The sequence below is a fragment of the Argiope bruennichi genome, chromosome 7, assembly GCF_947563725.1.
Source record: "Argiope bruennichi chromosome 7, qqArgBrue1.1, whole genome shotgun sequence".
Classification (NCBI taxonomy): domain Eukaryota; kingdom Metazoa; phylum Arthropoda; class Arachnida; order Araneae; family Araneidae; genus Argiope; species Argiope bruennichi.
The window spans coordinates 133,742,612-133,759,615 of NC_079157.1; the positions used below are offsets into that span (position 1 = coordinate 133,742,612).

The 17,004-nt window shown below is 28.4% G+C and overlaps 1 protein-coding gene across 3 annotated transcripts in view; it reads left to right on the forward strand.

The window, feature by feature from the left end:
* LOC129976407 (protein argonaute-4-like) overlaps positions 1 to 15,366 on the forward strand; it is a 34,307-nt gene extending 18,941 nt beyond the window's left edge. For all 3 annotated transcript variants that reach the window (XM_056089955.1, XM_056089956.1, XM_056089953.1), the window contains exons 4-5: positions 5,791 to 8,220; positions 13,346 to 15,366. In XM_056089955.1, coding sequence (XP_055945930.1) covers positions 5,791 to 8,220; positions 13,346 to 13,656 — 2,741 coding nt within the window. In that variant the 3' untranslated portion in view covers positions 13,657 to 15,366. The remainder of the gene's footprint in view (positions 1 to 5,790; positions 8,221 to 13,345) is intronic.
* The last annotated feature ends 1,638 nt before the right edge of the window (positions 15,367 to 17,004 follow it).

Here is a 17,004-nt window from a genome sequence, read left to right on the forward strand (position 1 = left end):
CTTTTATTGGAACCAAGAAGTCCAAGATATGTGAATCATCAAAATCTCTAGGTCAAATGTTTTGTCTTATTATATTTGCTCTCTGTACATTATCATTAATTGTTTTAACATTTTCCATCCTGCACCCCTCATTTGAAACAGAAATGATGAAGATGACCTGTTTGGCCCGGTTAGTAGTGAAATAATTAATAGATTTTTATTTAAACTCGAAAAACTTATGTAATCCCTTAACTTGTAACATCTCTTATTACAAACTGAAAATAGTTTTGAATATATTGCTCAACAACTTAAGCCAATAAAATTGCTATAATTTTTTTTTTCAAAAAGTATTTGATTAAACTGTTTTAGTTACAAAAATTTAAAAAGAATCTAATTCTTAATGTTTTAAAAACCTTTTTGATTAATGCTGAATATGGTTAGTACTATTAATATTCTTATAATGCAAATATTTGATAAATTCCTCTTTTTGATTTGTATGTTTTATATTATTATTATGAAAAGACTATCTTTATACAAGCAGTTTTTATGAATGTTTTTGTTTGATAACTTAATCTGATTTCTCAGTGTGATTTTTCCGAATTTTAGTTCTGCAATAAAATGTTAAAGTTTATCACATTTTATTCAAATTACTTGAACATTTTTTCTGTATTTTTAAACCTAACAATTTCAGGAATGACGATTTTCTTCCAAGATCTTAACCAGATTTTAAAAATAAAATATAAGTACCACTGTTGTCTTGGGAGTATAATACAATATTGCTATATAACTACTAAAATCATCATTTATTTTTTCAAGGTTTGTCACTATGTAATGTCTAGTGTGGATAGCACATATACTCTAATACTGTCGTGATTCTCTTTTTCCTCAAGCAAGGACATCAAAAACTGTCTTTTATCAAAAATAAATAAAAAATAAAGGTTACTTACACTGTTTACTTGTATAAACCATGTGTTCTGCATCTAACTGTTCTCCCCCACCTTCTCATCAAATACAGCATTCCAATTTTTCAGAAGATGCATAATATCTCTTTCAAATGCTTATTATCTCTTGTTTTTCTAAGAAAACCTATATGCAAAATAGAAAATGCTATTTGTGACATTTTTGGAAATTCTATATTATCTTGAATTCAATCATAAGCAGATAAAAAAATTATGTATAAAATTATTTGATTTTGATAAAACTTCTGTTTTTAAATATTCAAATAGTGTTAATTAATACGAATCACTAAGAGCATAAATAAAAGCTTTTACATAGTGTGATATAAAAAAAATTTGATGTGCTTGAATGAAACGGTCATCTATTATTAAAAAAGCAGTCAAAAGTCATTCCTAAATCTTTTTTTTTTTTTTTCCATTTACAATTGAAATTGATAATTTTAGAAGCAAGCAAATTTAGGTATTCCATGTAGGTGAACACTGCAGAGGGATAAAACATGCAGAAAAAAGCAAAGTGGACATTGAAATTTGTGAGCATAATCATGCATGACATAATAACATCTATTCATGATTCTACATTATAGACAGTGATGATGAAAGGAATTTTCATGCTTGAATCATTACAGTAATCTTTATTCATAAGATGTATATTAAAAATATGCATCAAAATTTCAGTCTTGTTGAAAATAATATAATTAGTACATCTATCATATAAGTGTTTTTATAATTAAATAACCTTCTTTTATCTGATGCTGATTTGTAAGCAACTATTGATGATAAATAATTCTTCAGTACTATGCAAATGAAAGAATTTATAATGATTGAAATGGTGCATTTAAATCTTGCACAAATATTAAAATAAATTTTATGGTTAATTAAGTGTGTAGTTTTGTTAAAAGTCCTTAAAAACTACTTGTATTTTATAAAAGAGCATTAAAGAGCTTTTTTTATCCAGGTACTTGTGTTTTCCTTCTTGGGGGGGGTCTCATTTTACCACGATAGAATTGTCCAATTATAGATAGTATTTTCTTTGCATTGTCGAATCTTTCAATGTTTAACAGATTTCAATGAATCTGGAGATCAGTGGAAAAGATTTTATCTCAATTGAAAAGAAGAGAAAAAAATACTGATAGAATAGGGAAAATATATTCTTTTCATTTACTTGTCTCTTTTTTTGCCTTTTTGTACATGTTCACACAGTGGGGAAAATCCTTTTTTTTTTTTTTTTTTGAGATATTTTTATGTATTTATATAAAACCACTAGTGTTGATTTTTAACAGTGAATCAGTGTTTTCTTACAAATGATTACTTGTTTGTGGAGCATTTGCTATATATCAACATCATTTAATGATTTGTCATTGGTGAATTATATAAATACCTTTACTTCAATTAATTTTTGTGTAAAAAGTTTAGAACTTTTTAACTATATGCCACAAAATATTTCGAAACTAGTACTTAGCAAAGTTGCAAATGTAACTTTAAAAAAAAAAAAAAAAAAAAACAATATCATGTAAACCAGCGACACCTTTATTTATTTATTTTTGATAAAGTTTGTTTTGAATGTGGCAATAGATAATAAGATACAAATAAAAAGATGGTGTTCTGTTGTTAACAATGTTTTGTTTTGATTTAAAAATAAGTTATATGTAAATACATAGAAGAGTATCTACTTTGAAGCTAAATAATTTGGTTAAAATTATTAGAAGCACGAAAAAAATATCATTTGCGATTCTATAATGCGGAAATTCACTATTTTTCTATTCCCTCCCCTTTCTTTCAGTGTAGATCAGTCGAGTTTCGATTTGTGATACATTTACTCTTTTCCACATAATTCCCAAATTGTAGCTAATGAGCATACCCAGAACTTCTTTAACTGCATCAAAGAATAGAATATATTTTTCTGGTGAGAGTATCAACAGCACGGTGGTGTTAAGTTTACCATACTTGAGTTTTTTTAATGGTTTCTTTATTATTTGAGAAATTGTGAGTTTATTTAAAGTAGGTTAGAGAATATTTTTAAAATAATGAACAGCTCAAAATCCATATCTAATACGAATTGGATGGATAAAAATATCAATCCTGATTTTGCCGAATGAGTTCGAGAAGTTATGCAAAATCCATTTATTTCATATTGTTCGCTTTGTAAGAAGATATTAAGTCAAGTAATAAAGGGAAACAAGCAATTACAAGTTATGCTAAAAGAGGAAAATACGCAAGAATGTGTGCCAGTTCAAAAGAGACATCATTGGTGTCGGACTTGGCACCCTATTTTCCTTCACTTGTGGTTTTCCAGGGTTCTCTGATGTCTATTCATTTTACCGATATAAGTGGGAGGCTGCTGATCGACGTTCACAGGCAAGAGTGGCCCTACATTGGGGGGTCAAATGGTTGATTTACAACCATATGATAAAGGCAACGGGCCATCGAAACAGAGCTTAAGAAGAATACAGGAAAGGAAACATCCAATATGAAAACATCAAATTTTATGTCCGAAAATATACCGATTTCAAACTTTTTAATTCAAGCACAATCATTAAAATGTGTTGCATCACATTTGCCCTTTAATGTATTCAATGATATGTCGGACATATTTTCACATATGTTCACTGAAAGTGGAATAGCTAAAATAGCTCCATGAAACTGATGGCTGAAAAATTTGCAGAAATTGATGTGCCTAAATACATGAATTGTCAAAAATGAATAATAAAAAAAAACAACAACAAAAAAAAAAAACAATATTGCTTTGTAATGTTTTTTTTTTTTTAATGATAACAAAAATATTTTGTGTTTTATTTCACCTTAGTCCTTAATTTTGTGATTTACAATTAAAGAGCATAAGAGGTAATATATCTATGCCCTTAATATATAAATTTTGTTTTGCTAAATTTTAGATAATAAATAAAGATGAATTCTTTTCCTCTGTATGTAAATATAAAAACTTTCTTTTTATGTTCTATTATTTCGAATAATGTTAGATTGTTATTTCCTTTCCATCCTTTTTCTACTCCATCAAACCACATTCCATTATAACTAGCTCACAAGTTCTATTCATGCATTTTCTCGTATCTTGAATATATGTACTGGGAGAAAAAAAAAACCAAGCATTTTTTTTTTTTTTTTTTTTTACAGATTTGAGTTAGAATACTTAATACCGATTTCCGGGATGTTGCTGGTTCTTCTGAATCTTCATTGAAGTTTTGTTCTTTCCACTGGATAGAAAATATTTCTGTTTGAGAAAACACTCGGAAAGTTTTTTGCAACTTAAAGAAATATATAGATTTCATTTTAAACCATTTTTTTTCTTCCTTGGATCTGCTACAAGTAATGTTATAAATGCTTTTCAGGATAATTTGCCTCTGACTAAAATTAGCTTTTCTTATATTGCTAATATTCTTCATCTGTTTCTTTAAAAAATTCAGATATCTGAACCAGTAGTGCCTTTCTTATATGAGAATGTTTTCATTTTTGTTAAACAATTAATGAAAAACATTTTCAAAAGAAGCAAAATTGAAGAAGCAAAAACATTAGACATTTATTTTTGATAGAACTTAATGATCCTAAAAATCTAAAGCTGAAAACAAACAAACTAATATTGGAATAATGACTGCAAATTATTTGATTACTCAGGAAGCCACTAAAACTGGGGGTGGGGGATAGAGAGATTTTATAGCAGAGTGTTTTATATTTGTGAAGAATACTTTAAAAATATTTGAGCACATGTCCAAAAAATATTCTGTTCCAAAACCTGCATCTTATTTAAATCTACATGTATTGAAGAACTTTGCTTTTTCCTCTTATTAAAAGTATGGAATATTGTTATTCCATTATAACTACTGCGTGAGTACTGTTCACACATTTTCTCATTTATTTGTAATTTATCATAGTTTTACCAATGTTTTTTAAATCACTTTTATAGAAACTGTTTTTTATTAAACTTAGAAATAAACTTGATTGGTGCAGTATAACATTCATATTGGTTTGTGCCATGAAACCTTAAACCAAACCACTGTACTTGTCTATAGTGTAATTGTTTCACCACTTTGGAATTATTCAAAATAAATAATACAAACACATAATTTTAACGGCTGCAACCAGCCTTTGCACTTTCACTTGCTCTTTTCCTTGTTTTTTTGTACTGAACATTATTATGTGAAATCCACTATCTGTTACATGCCATCCAAAAAAATGAAAAAAGTTCTTTATTGTAATGTGCAAAAAGAGAAACACATAATGCTGGGAGAGAAATGTATCAAACTCAGGTATCAAATTTTGAATCACATCCAAGCTTTTTCAAATGGCAAAATGCAGTTCAATTATGAACGTTCATTTTTTCTGAAATTTTCCCAGTTGTTATTCTAGGGTTTTCTTCTATTAAAGACTTGCAATATCATCAGGAATGTCGGAAGGCTGTCCTGGTTTAGCTTGGCTTTCCAGTAAAATTTATCAAATCATAGTTTCACAGTCTACAGATCAACAGCATAGTTTAAATAACAGGTTTTTTTTTCCTTTTTAACTGTTGTTTAGTTCTAATACTTGGAACATTTTTGAAATTCATAAGGTTAATTACATCTCAAAAATGGAGTTTTTAAGTATCTGTTTTTTAAAATGTACCACATTCAAAAATTAACCTATTTTATCAATATTCAATTGTTGGGGACAAAAGATACTTTTACTTGTCAAATGCAAGGAACAAAACAAAGCTCCTGCATTTTCCTTTAAAGTGCGTTCTTGACACTCTGTATGTAAGCTGGGGTTAGAGCTACAATGACTTGATAACAGGAATTTTTTTTAAAAATTATAATTATATACTATGTAGAAATTGCAATTTAAAAAAAATTTTACTATTTTTTCCCAGGAAAAGGACTTCCTCTAGAACAGCCAAAGCCTAAACCCAAAGAACATCAAATCAGCCCAGAAGATTTTGGATTTCAATATAAATGTCCTGTTACTCAACCACTGCCTCCTAAACCTAAACCTGGAGAATTAGGACAAAAAATCAGATTGATTTCAAATTGTTTTCCTCTTACTATACCTAGCGGAAATGTTTATCATTATGATATTGAAATAATCAGTAAAGGGCGTAGCATGACTACAAAACCTGCCCTTAAAGAACAGGAGAATATTGAGAAGAAAAAAGAAAACGATGGTAAATACAGATGCATGAGCACTAAACGAAATAGAGAAATCATTAATGTCATGTTGGAAGTGAATGACAATTTCAGAGGTCGACATGCAGCTTATGATGGAAAAAAAAATTTATACACTAGAACACCTTTGAGGATTGATGGACCATTGAAATGTGAAGTTGTAATGCCCGATGAAAATTCTAGTGATTCAAATCATAAACCAGATGTATTTGAAGTCATCATCAAACCAGTACAAAAAAAAGAATCCAATGATTGTTCAGTTAGTCTTGATCCTCTGCATGCTTTGTTTCAAGGCCGGGTAAAATCTGTTCCCCAAGAAGCTGTAATGGCCCTAGAAACAGTTCTTCGTCATGGGCCATGCTTACGTTACTTTCCTGTTGGCCGATCATTTTTTTATCCTCCTGATCCACGAGATGTGCACCCTCTTGGTGGGGGGAAAGAAATATGGTTTGGTTACCATCAAAGTTTACGTCTTGGACAATGGAAACCATTGGTAAACTTGGATGTAACTGCTACAACATTCTATGAAAAAGGACCACTTATGAAATATGTTAAAGACATCATAAGTGTCGATATAAACAATTGTATGCCTCTTCCAGATTCTGATATAAGAAGATTGAGTAAAGAGCTTAAAAATATGCGAATAGAGACAACTCACTTAAAGAATTACAGAAGAAAGTATCGCATATTAAAATTTACAAGAGATGCTGCTAATAAATTACACTTTGAACTTAAGGAAAAGGGTATGACTGTTACGTGTACTGTAGCTGATTATTTTGCTAAACAGTATAATAAACCCTTGCGATATCCTCATTTGCCTTGCGTACAAGCTAATCCAGAGGCCAAAAAAGTCTATCTGCCTATTGAGGTATGTGAGATGGTAGAAGGGCAACATTGTAAGAAAAAATTAGAAGATAAACAAAATGCTGAAATGATTAAGTTTACTGCTCGTCCGCCTAAGACAAGATTCAGTGAAATACAAGATATTTTGCATAAAGCAAAATTTAATCGAGATCCGTATCTGCAAGAGTTTGGCATGAGTGTAGCTTCTCGCTCTTTATCCTTAACTGGAAGAGTCCTTGAGGCCCCTAATGTGCGTTATCAAAATGAAACCTCTGTTAAACCTAATAATGGTTCTTGGGATATGAGAGACAAGCAATATTTTCGAGGAGCTGAAATCAATTCTTGGGTCTTATTTAGTTTTTCTAATCCACGGTGGTGTAGAATGGATTGCTTGGAGCGTTTTGCAAAATTGCTGGTCAATATTGCCCATGAGCAGGGTATCAGAATAAATCGTCCTGCTGTGATTGATATTGTGGACATGCGTCGTCAAGCTATTCAAAACATTTTAAAAGATGCTCAGAAAAGATTCCAAGCAGAGTTAGCAGTTATTGTTGTTCCAGGTAATAATAAAACAATTTACGGAGAAGTGAAGCAGGCAGCAGAAACAATGCTTGGTCTTGTAACACAATGTATAAGAGATGAAAATGTCTCCAATCCCAAGAAGTGTTCTCCTCCCCTTGTAAGTAACCTTTGCCAGAAAATCAATGCTAAAATGGGCGGTGTAAATAATTCTTTGACACCAGGGGAAACTCCACCTATTTTAAGGAGACCAATAATTATTATAGGAGCTGATGTCACTCATCCTAGTCCTTCTCAAGATATTAAGCCATCGATAGCAGCTGCTGTTGGCAGTCTTGATTCTCATCCGTCTCGTTATGCTGTTACTATAAGAGCACAAACAAATATGGATGAAAAGAAACAAGCTGTTGAAATAATTCAAGATTTAACATCTATGATTTTAGACTTATTGAAGGCATTTTATAGAAACACTAAAGGGAAGAAACCAGAAAAAATAATATTTTTTCGTGATGGTGTTAGTGAAGGGCAGTTTGATAAAGTAAGAGATCATGAAGTTAAATGCATAAGAGAAGCTTGTAGCACTTTAGAAGCAGATTATCAGCCTGGGATTACATTCATTGTTGTACAAAAGCGTCACCATACTAGATTCATGCCAGAAGATCCCAGAAGAGGAGCTGGAAAAATGCAAAATATTCCTCCAGGAACAACAGTTGATACTGAAGTTGTTCATCCTTTGAATTTTGACTTTTATCTTTGCAGTCATTATGGATTACAAGGTGTGTATGGAATAACTTTAGTTAAGACTTCTGTATGTATATTTTCATTTATTTATAGTAGGGGACTGTTAAATTGTAAGTAATAACTACAAGTGAGATTAAGTGGAAGAACTGTATTTTCATTTATTTGTGCTTGTTGGATTTCATTAAAATTTCCTAATATGGCTTTGGTATTGGGATCAGATTCGAAACTTAATTCTACCTTATGTCCATTGTTTATGTTAGCCTCAATTCACTGAATTCAGTATGTTGAAGTTGACATATCCCAAACTTGTGTCTAAGTTTCAAAGAGGAAGAGCTAATTCAGTTGTAATTTTGTACCTTTTATAATTGCAACATAAATTGTTTTCAAGAAAATGAGATTGCTAAAGCTTGTGTCTACCGAAAGAAAAAATAGTTTTTTTTTTGTTTTTATTTTTTAACAACTAATTTATACTATTTGTTCTTGCCATTTAAGGGCTATCATATGGATGAGTTCATTTTCCTGGTGGATATAGCAGTGATGTGATACTGAGTTATTTGTGGTTTGTATTACTTAGGATTAGGTTGTGATTATGAGAAATCTACCTTTAATTCCTGTCTTTGCTATTACAGTGGTTATTCAAATTACTCTGTATCACTAAACAGGGTAGACCAAGGAAAAATAATTTATTTTAATAACTTTTGTACCTTTATCTTGAACTAAATCAAATTGTATATTTGTGTTTTGTTTGAAATTATGATAAATTTTTTAAATTTCTGTATATTTTTTAATAATATTTTCAAACAATAATAATTTTTTAATAATATTTTCAAACAATAATAATTTTTTAATAATATTTTCTTCTAAACCTTTTTCTAAAATAGTCCAGAAGATATTTCCTTGAAACAGTAGATTTGCTGTTAGCTTAATATTTCCATATTTATCATGAATGTTTGGAATTTTTCAAATTTATAAAAACCTGCATCAATTTGGGTGACATCGTGTCTTTATATCAGTTTGAAACAGCAATTTTTAATACTTTCAAACTTAAATCAGCATAAGATTTGAATTAAAATATTTTTCTGTGGATAAAATTAGACTAATTGGATTTCAATTCTATAAAAAGTTCAAATATTTCATTTCTATAGTTCCTGATTAATAAATCAATAATTGATAGGAAATAATCAGAATTTGTATCTTTCATTTATTAGTATACTTCATGCCTTATTTTGCATTAAAAATTGGGTTTCATTTTATAATGTTACAAAATAGAATTCAAAACTTAATTGCAACCAGTTTGTGTTGTACTCTGGCGCTGACATCCACATGCAGTGTTTGTTTTCCCTTAATTTTTTATTTGGTGGATTATTGAATCTATTGTTTTATAAAAATAGGTATGCTTTGTGATATGTAATAAATTTTTATCTCAACTATTGCTGTTTCTATTGATAAATAAGTTATGGACAATTTAAATTACTTTTTTCTCTTAGAAGTTGTCATTCACTATTAATATTTGATGCAGTTTTTAAATAATTATTAAGAGCTTATGGTGAAATTAACTTTGACTGTTTTTAAAACGTCATTTGTTTCAACTGATATTTTCATTGTATATCAGTTACACCAAGTGATTAAAAAGAAATGAAATAGGAGATTTTAGGAGAATTTAATGTATTATATTATATGAATTTTTTTTCATTACAATATATAGCATTTTTAGAAAATTTGTTGATTTATGATTGGCACATTGACATCTTGCTGAGTTCTAATATTAAATGTGCATTTATTTTTCCTCATCTGGTATTTACACTAGGCATTCATCAATAGCTGACTTGATTTGTGATAAATGCTGTTATGTAATAAGTACTTCAAAATGTTCCTTATAAATAATGAAGTAATAGAAAAATTTCTTGATAATAGTTCTTTTTTTTTTTTTTTTTTTTTTTTTTAACAGAATAGTTGCCACAGAACCAAGAAAATACAGGGAATTTAAAACTCATCTAAAAAAGAATAGGGAAAATGCAAGGAAGCTTCAAAATTTGCATAGAAACCGGGAAAGCACAGGCAATTTTAAGTTTTCTTAGTTCCTTTTTTCTTTCCAAAAAAAAAAAAAAAAGATGCTGAACTCTAAATATTGTAAGAATATAATATCATAGCCAGTAATTTCAAAAACAAAAACAACACCATTCGCAATTATGTAATTTCAGAAATTTTCTCCTTTTCTGCCCCACATGGGATCTTGAATTTCAGCTAATAAGCATGTTCGAGACTACTGAAACTAAATGAGAGAATAAAGTAAATTTCTTTGGCAGGAATAGTAACATTCAATCTGTGGAAGTATGGCAGTAGTGCTTAATTACTCATTTATGAGTTAATTGAATGGTTTGTTTATCATTTAAGAAACTGTGAGCTTATTCAGAGTAGATAAGATAATTTTTTGAAAAAAGGAGCCACTCAAAATCTGTATTTAATACACACCTAAAGGATTTTTGCACAAAGTCCGTATTTTAACATTTGGTTTGCCAAATGGTTAGAAAAGTTCTGCAAAATCGGTTTGCTGAATACTGCTCGCTTTGTAAGAAGATTAGCTTAAAGAATAGGGGGAACGGGCGATTACTAATCATGCCAAGAGAGAAAACATTGAAAATTGCATGTATGCTCAAAAAAGTAATAATTAATATTGGACTTTGAAGTCTGAAAATAAGCCGCTTTTGAACAATTGGGTTCCAAAACAATTTAAAGCTGAACTTTTATGAGCATTAAAATGTGTTGTATCATATTTGTCCATTAATGCCTTCAATGATATATCAAATATGTTCACTGATTGTGAAATAGCCAAAAAACATACTTCTGGTCGTACTAAAATGTACATTAGCTCCTTTACAACAATCTCTTAAGAAATCTGTGAACAATAAAAAATTTGTAATATGCTTTGATGAAGCTTTGAACTTCATTTCACAAAATTACCAAATGGATCCTATTATAAAATATTGGTGAGAATCCACTAACAATCTCCACAAGGTATTAGAATTCAGTATTTTTAAGGCATACTACTGTTCAAAAATTGCTTGAAAAGCTATATGGAATATATGGTTACTTTTACAAATTAGCATGGGTGGATCAAATGTAAATTTAAAATATTTTTAACATGTCAAAGAACTTCCATGTGAAAATAATTATAAAAGTTTAGGTCTAGGTACTTGTGGATTACACAGAATCCATTGAGTGTGTAACGATTTGGGATGAGCGAAGATAGAACCTGGGACCTTGTGGTTCGCAGCCTAGTAACATGACCACAATACAAAAGCAATTGCTCGTGTAGCGTAGCTGCTAACTGGCTTATAAGCTTTCACCACAAGTGTTTCAGTATGAACTTAAAACTATTGATTGGAAAGTACGTGTTATTCTAAAAGCAGTATATAGACTGTATAAGATATTACAGCTGAATTGCTGATTTCCTGGAAGTTATTGATTCTTTTGAGTTTTCACTTCAGTTTTGTTCTTTCCACTGAGTAGAAAATATCAGTGTTTGCTAAAATGCTGTTAAAGTTTTTGAAAACTTAAAAAAATACATAGATTTCAATTTTTTTTAAAATTTACTTTTCCTGTTTTTGCCATGAGAGATAATATTATAAATGTTTGACATGATAAATTGATTTTAAAATTAACTTCTCCTATATTGCTAATATTTTTCAGGCATTTCTTAAAATTTTTTGACATCTGAATCTATGGTTCCTTTCTTATCTGAAAATCTTTTCATTTTTCTTAAATAGTTAATGATTAATATTTCAAAAGAAGCATAATTGAAAAGTCAAAAACATTTGACAGTTTATTTTCAATAAAACCAAATGATCCTGAAAATTTAATACTGAGAAAAAAAATACCAATATTGGTATTGTGACCACAGATTACTAAATTTCTTTTGGAACTGCTGAAGCTGAAAAAAGGCTTTTCGCAGAGTGTTGTATACTTGTGAAAAATATTATTAAAAAAATATTTAAATGCATATCTAAAAATTTTGCTATTTTGAAAGCTGCATTTTGTTTAAATCTTCATTTATTGAAGAACAATGCATTATTATGTGAAAAACGAATAGTTAATTTGCTTCAACTTTATTCCAAAGCACGAATTTCCCCATCCTGTTCAGAACATGCCAAGATTCAATTGGAAATTTCTCAGAAAAAACTAAGAACTAAATATATTGAACAACTTTATTCATTTAGATGATTTTTATTCTGATATTTTAGAACTCAAAAAAATTTCCTGAATTTGGAGAAGTTATAAAAGTAATTTTTGTATTGTCGTATGGCAATGTGGCTGTGGAAAGTGGTTTTAGAATTAAAAAAGATACACTTTTTGAAAATCTAAAAGAAAATTCTTTAATTGATGTTATAGAATTTTATGATGTTATAAAATTTTTATGAAGGTGTTTTAAATGTTCCAATTTTAAAAGATTTGTTTTAGTATACTAAATTAGAACATGCAAGGTATTATGAAGCTCTAGGAAAGCAGAAAGAGTTCGTGTGGGGGGGAGAGAAAAGGAATCCAACAAACACAAAGCAGCATTACAAATGAAATTGTTGCAAAAGGAAACACTGAAACTGATGTTTGAAAAATCTACAGAAATTGATGCCCAAATATATGAATAGGCAAAAATAAAAATATAGCAATATTAATTTTGCTTTGTTATGTTTTTTATTAAGTAATTAATAAATGGTTTATTTTATGATAGCAAAAATGTTATTTTATGTGGTTCGATAATTTTGTGTGATCATAGAGCATGAGAGATGCCCCTATTACTATATTTATTTTATTTTATAAAATTTCTAGGCAATGAATCAAGGAATTTTTCTTTCTGTGTGCAAATATAAATATCCTTTTAATACACTATTGTTTTAGGTAATGATAAATTGTTGTTTTCTTTTCCTTGCTTTTTCCACTCCTTAAAACTATGGTTTATTGTTATTTTATTTTGACTAGTATATAAATGCACATATCCTCTTATATTGCATATGTGTACAGAGAAATATTTTTTCTGGACTTGATTGGCAAACCTTGTTAAATCAATATATAGTATGGAAATAACCTTCATCTGATATATAGCTTATATGAATTAATATAGAAAATATACCTTTAATTTCAACACATTTTGCTTTCTTTTCTCAGGTACAAGTAGACCTTGCCATTATACTGTCATTGAAGATGACAATGACTTCACAGCTGATGATTTACAAAAATTAACATATTATTTGTGTCACACTTATGTGCGTTGCACTAAGAGTATTTCCTGTCCTGCACCTGTCATGTATGCTCACTTAGCTGCATTTCGGTCTAGACAGCATCTTCTGACAAAAATGGATGAATCAAGTTCTGGCAGTGATACTTCATCAACATTTGAGTTTCATCCTATTCCTGATTCTGTGATGAAGGCTATCAAAGTTGTCGATGGATTGAAGAATACCATGTACTTTGTTTAAGTTTACCATATGATGAAATGTGTTTTTTTTTTTTTTTTTTTTTCTGTAGCATTGTCTTTATATATAGCCACTTTTTAAAAAATTGTTTGAAGCTGTAACAAATATTAAATCACCATATTTCAAAAATGTGGATTAATTCAAAATTTAATTATTTGTTCTAATAAATAATTTAAACTAAAAATAAAGCTGATTTCAGTAATAAAAAGATAGCTTTTTGAAGAATTAAGTCACTTTCTGTTTAAACTGGACATAGAATATTAGAATTGTCATGTGCCAATTTTGTCCAGTGTTTTCCTAATATTAACTAATGTTCTAGGTTTTCATGAATGGGTACTAGAATGTTACTGAAATTAAGAAAATCTGGCTATTTTAATAAATAGCATTTCAAATTAATTGTATACTGAAAATTATGTATGAATGCAATGATGTATAATAAATGTTTCAATTCATCCTAATTCTATAAGACCTGGGTGGGAGATGTCACCTTTAACACTGGAAGGTTGTAAGTTCAGAGCTAAGTGTGGAGAATACGTTTGCCTCTCCTCTTCCCTTGTAGGTATTATCCAAATTATTAGATTAGTCTCTAAATAGCCCTTGTGTTGCTTCTGCACAAAAAGATAACATACTGAACATTGTAAAAAGAGCACCAAGAATTAATTTTCATTTAAAGTATCTAGTTGCAACTTAAAGAAATTAATTGTCAGTGTGTCAAATAAAAGTGTTTCCCCCCCTCCCAAATTCACCAATTATTTTAAAGACTATTAAAGATCTAATTTATTAGAATAATGATTCTTCACAAAGCCTTTCTCTAATGTGACAACTTGAGTTGTACCTCTCTGTAGTTAGAGCTGCCTATTTTTGATGACAAAAAATTGAAAATCCTTTTAAATTGCATGTTTTATTAGTTTATTGAATGTTTTTGTCTGAAAGATTTGTATATTGAAAATGTTATTATTTATGCTTATTGAAGCATTTATTATTATTATTTTGCTAGTATTTTAGATATAATGTGTTAAATATTGTATTGTGAAACGTGTTTTAAATTCAAAAGCCATGTCTTTATGATTGTAAATGATAATTGGTCTGAAAATGTTCTTCTGGTCTTTTTTCTTTTTTTTTAATTCTTAAAAGGAAGTTTTGTGAATTTTAATTGTTAGTGTGTCAAATAAAAGTGTTTCCCCCTTCCCAAATTCACCAATTATTTTAAAGACAATTCAAGATCTAATTTATTAGAATAATGATTCTTCACAAAGCCTTTCTCTAATGTGACAACTTGAGTTGTGCCTCTCTGTAGTTAGAGCTGCCTATTTTTGATGACAAAAAATTGAAAATCCTTTTAAATTGCATGTTTTATTAGTTTATTGAATGTTTTTGTCTGAAAGTTTTGTATATTGAAAATGTTATTTATGCTTATTGAAGCATTTATTTTTATTATTTTACTAGTATTTTAGATATAATGTGTTAAATATTGTATTGTGAAACATGTTTTAAATTCAAAAGCCATGTCTTTGTGATTGTAAATGATAGTTAGTCTGAAAATGTTTTTTTTTTTTTTTTGTAATTCTTAAAAGGAAGTTTTGCGAATTTTTATGTAATAAGCTGCGATCGAGATGTGACAATTCTTTTAGATTAAATTTAAAAAAAAAATAACTATTTTTTTCATGATAGATTTTATATTGGCTACATTTCAGTAACAAAAAAAAAAAAAAAAAAAAAAAAAATCTCATTCTTCTAAATTTTTTTTATTAGATTTTAGGTTTTTTTATATTTTATTAATTTAATTACTACAATTACAAGAACACAATATACACATTTATGCATATTGTGTTCTTGAAAATGTTAAAATACAAATGATAATTTCTAAGATAGCTTGTAAAATATTTATTGTTATGAATGCATTTCTGTAAAAGTGCTTGTATTTTAATGAAATTTTCTTTTGATTTTTGCTTTTATTCATAATAAATTTTATTAGTTCTTCATTAGTATTTTGTATGGGGGGGAAACAAGTTGTTTTTAATTGTGTATCTTTGTTTTATTATTGAAAATGTCTACTTAAAAGAATGTTAGGTCTCATAATTATTTTAAGTATAAATTTAACGCCACAATTTTTAGCATATTTTAACTGCATTAACGTGAAAAACATAAGAATACAATATTTTTATCTTATCAAGAGATATGTAAACCATTTACTGTATAATTAGAAATTTTGAAGCATTTTCTTTGAGATTTTACACTGCTAATGAAATTCAAAAATGAACTTATTATTATGTTATCTTGTATTAAAAAAAATTCTTTTGAATAAAACATATCAAAATGAATACAAAAAGCCATTAAAAAATCCTGCTTTAGTAGCTAAAGAATGTTGAGAAAGCATTTGAAAATATCTGGTTTCATTATTGATGATAAATGAGTGTTGAATGCTAAAAACTTCTGCTGTTTACACAGTAACAGTTTCTCAAAATAATTTTAAAAAGAAGGAATTGTTTATTTCTCCCTGTAGTCCCCAATATATAATAATGGAAAAAGTTGCATTTGCTTGTTGTTAAAAATATGTGATATATTATATTATCACTTCTCATTCCGAATAACAATGAATAATGGAATCTAAAGCAATAAAAGAAATACCTATTTAATCATGTGACAACATAAATTTCTGTAGGTATATATTTAGCACACAGGTGGATAAATGGGGGGTTCTCTCTCATAGACACTAATGGAACTTGTTTAACATGGCTCCATGGAACTTGTTAACAAAACCATGTAAACAACAAATTCTTTTATTTCTTTTTTTTTTTTCAATGAATATTATAAAATTCATAAAAATATAATTTCTTACTATCCTTTATCAATATTAAATGGATACATAGAATTAATATAATCATATTTTTGTAATGCAGCAACAATTGAAGACTTGTAATTTAACAAGTTTAATGTTATTTTAAATAATTTTACTCATTTTTTAAAAATAATTTTACTCATTTTTTTAAAATACTGTTTACTCTCTTAATGTGATTTGATTTTTTATTCAAAATAATAATCTTTGAAATCACTTTTTTTAAAAAGTAATTTTATAGAATATAAAGTTTTATTGATTAAGGTAATGACATACTAAATCTCGGACTGAATTTTTAAAAAAAACTTAAACCATAATTTGTTTTGTAGAGGGACAAAACTCTTTATAACTTTATTATGAAGTAGATGAAAATAATAGATGTATTTCTGGAACAGTTACGTAATTATTTTCTAAGTTCCACATTTTGCAAGACAAAGCAAATAACAATCCCAAGACGGATCATGGGAAATATACCTTGATGTTATAAGGTTAATGTAACACCATCTGTTGTATCA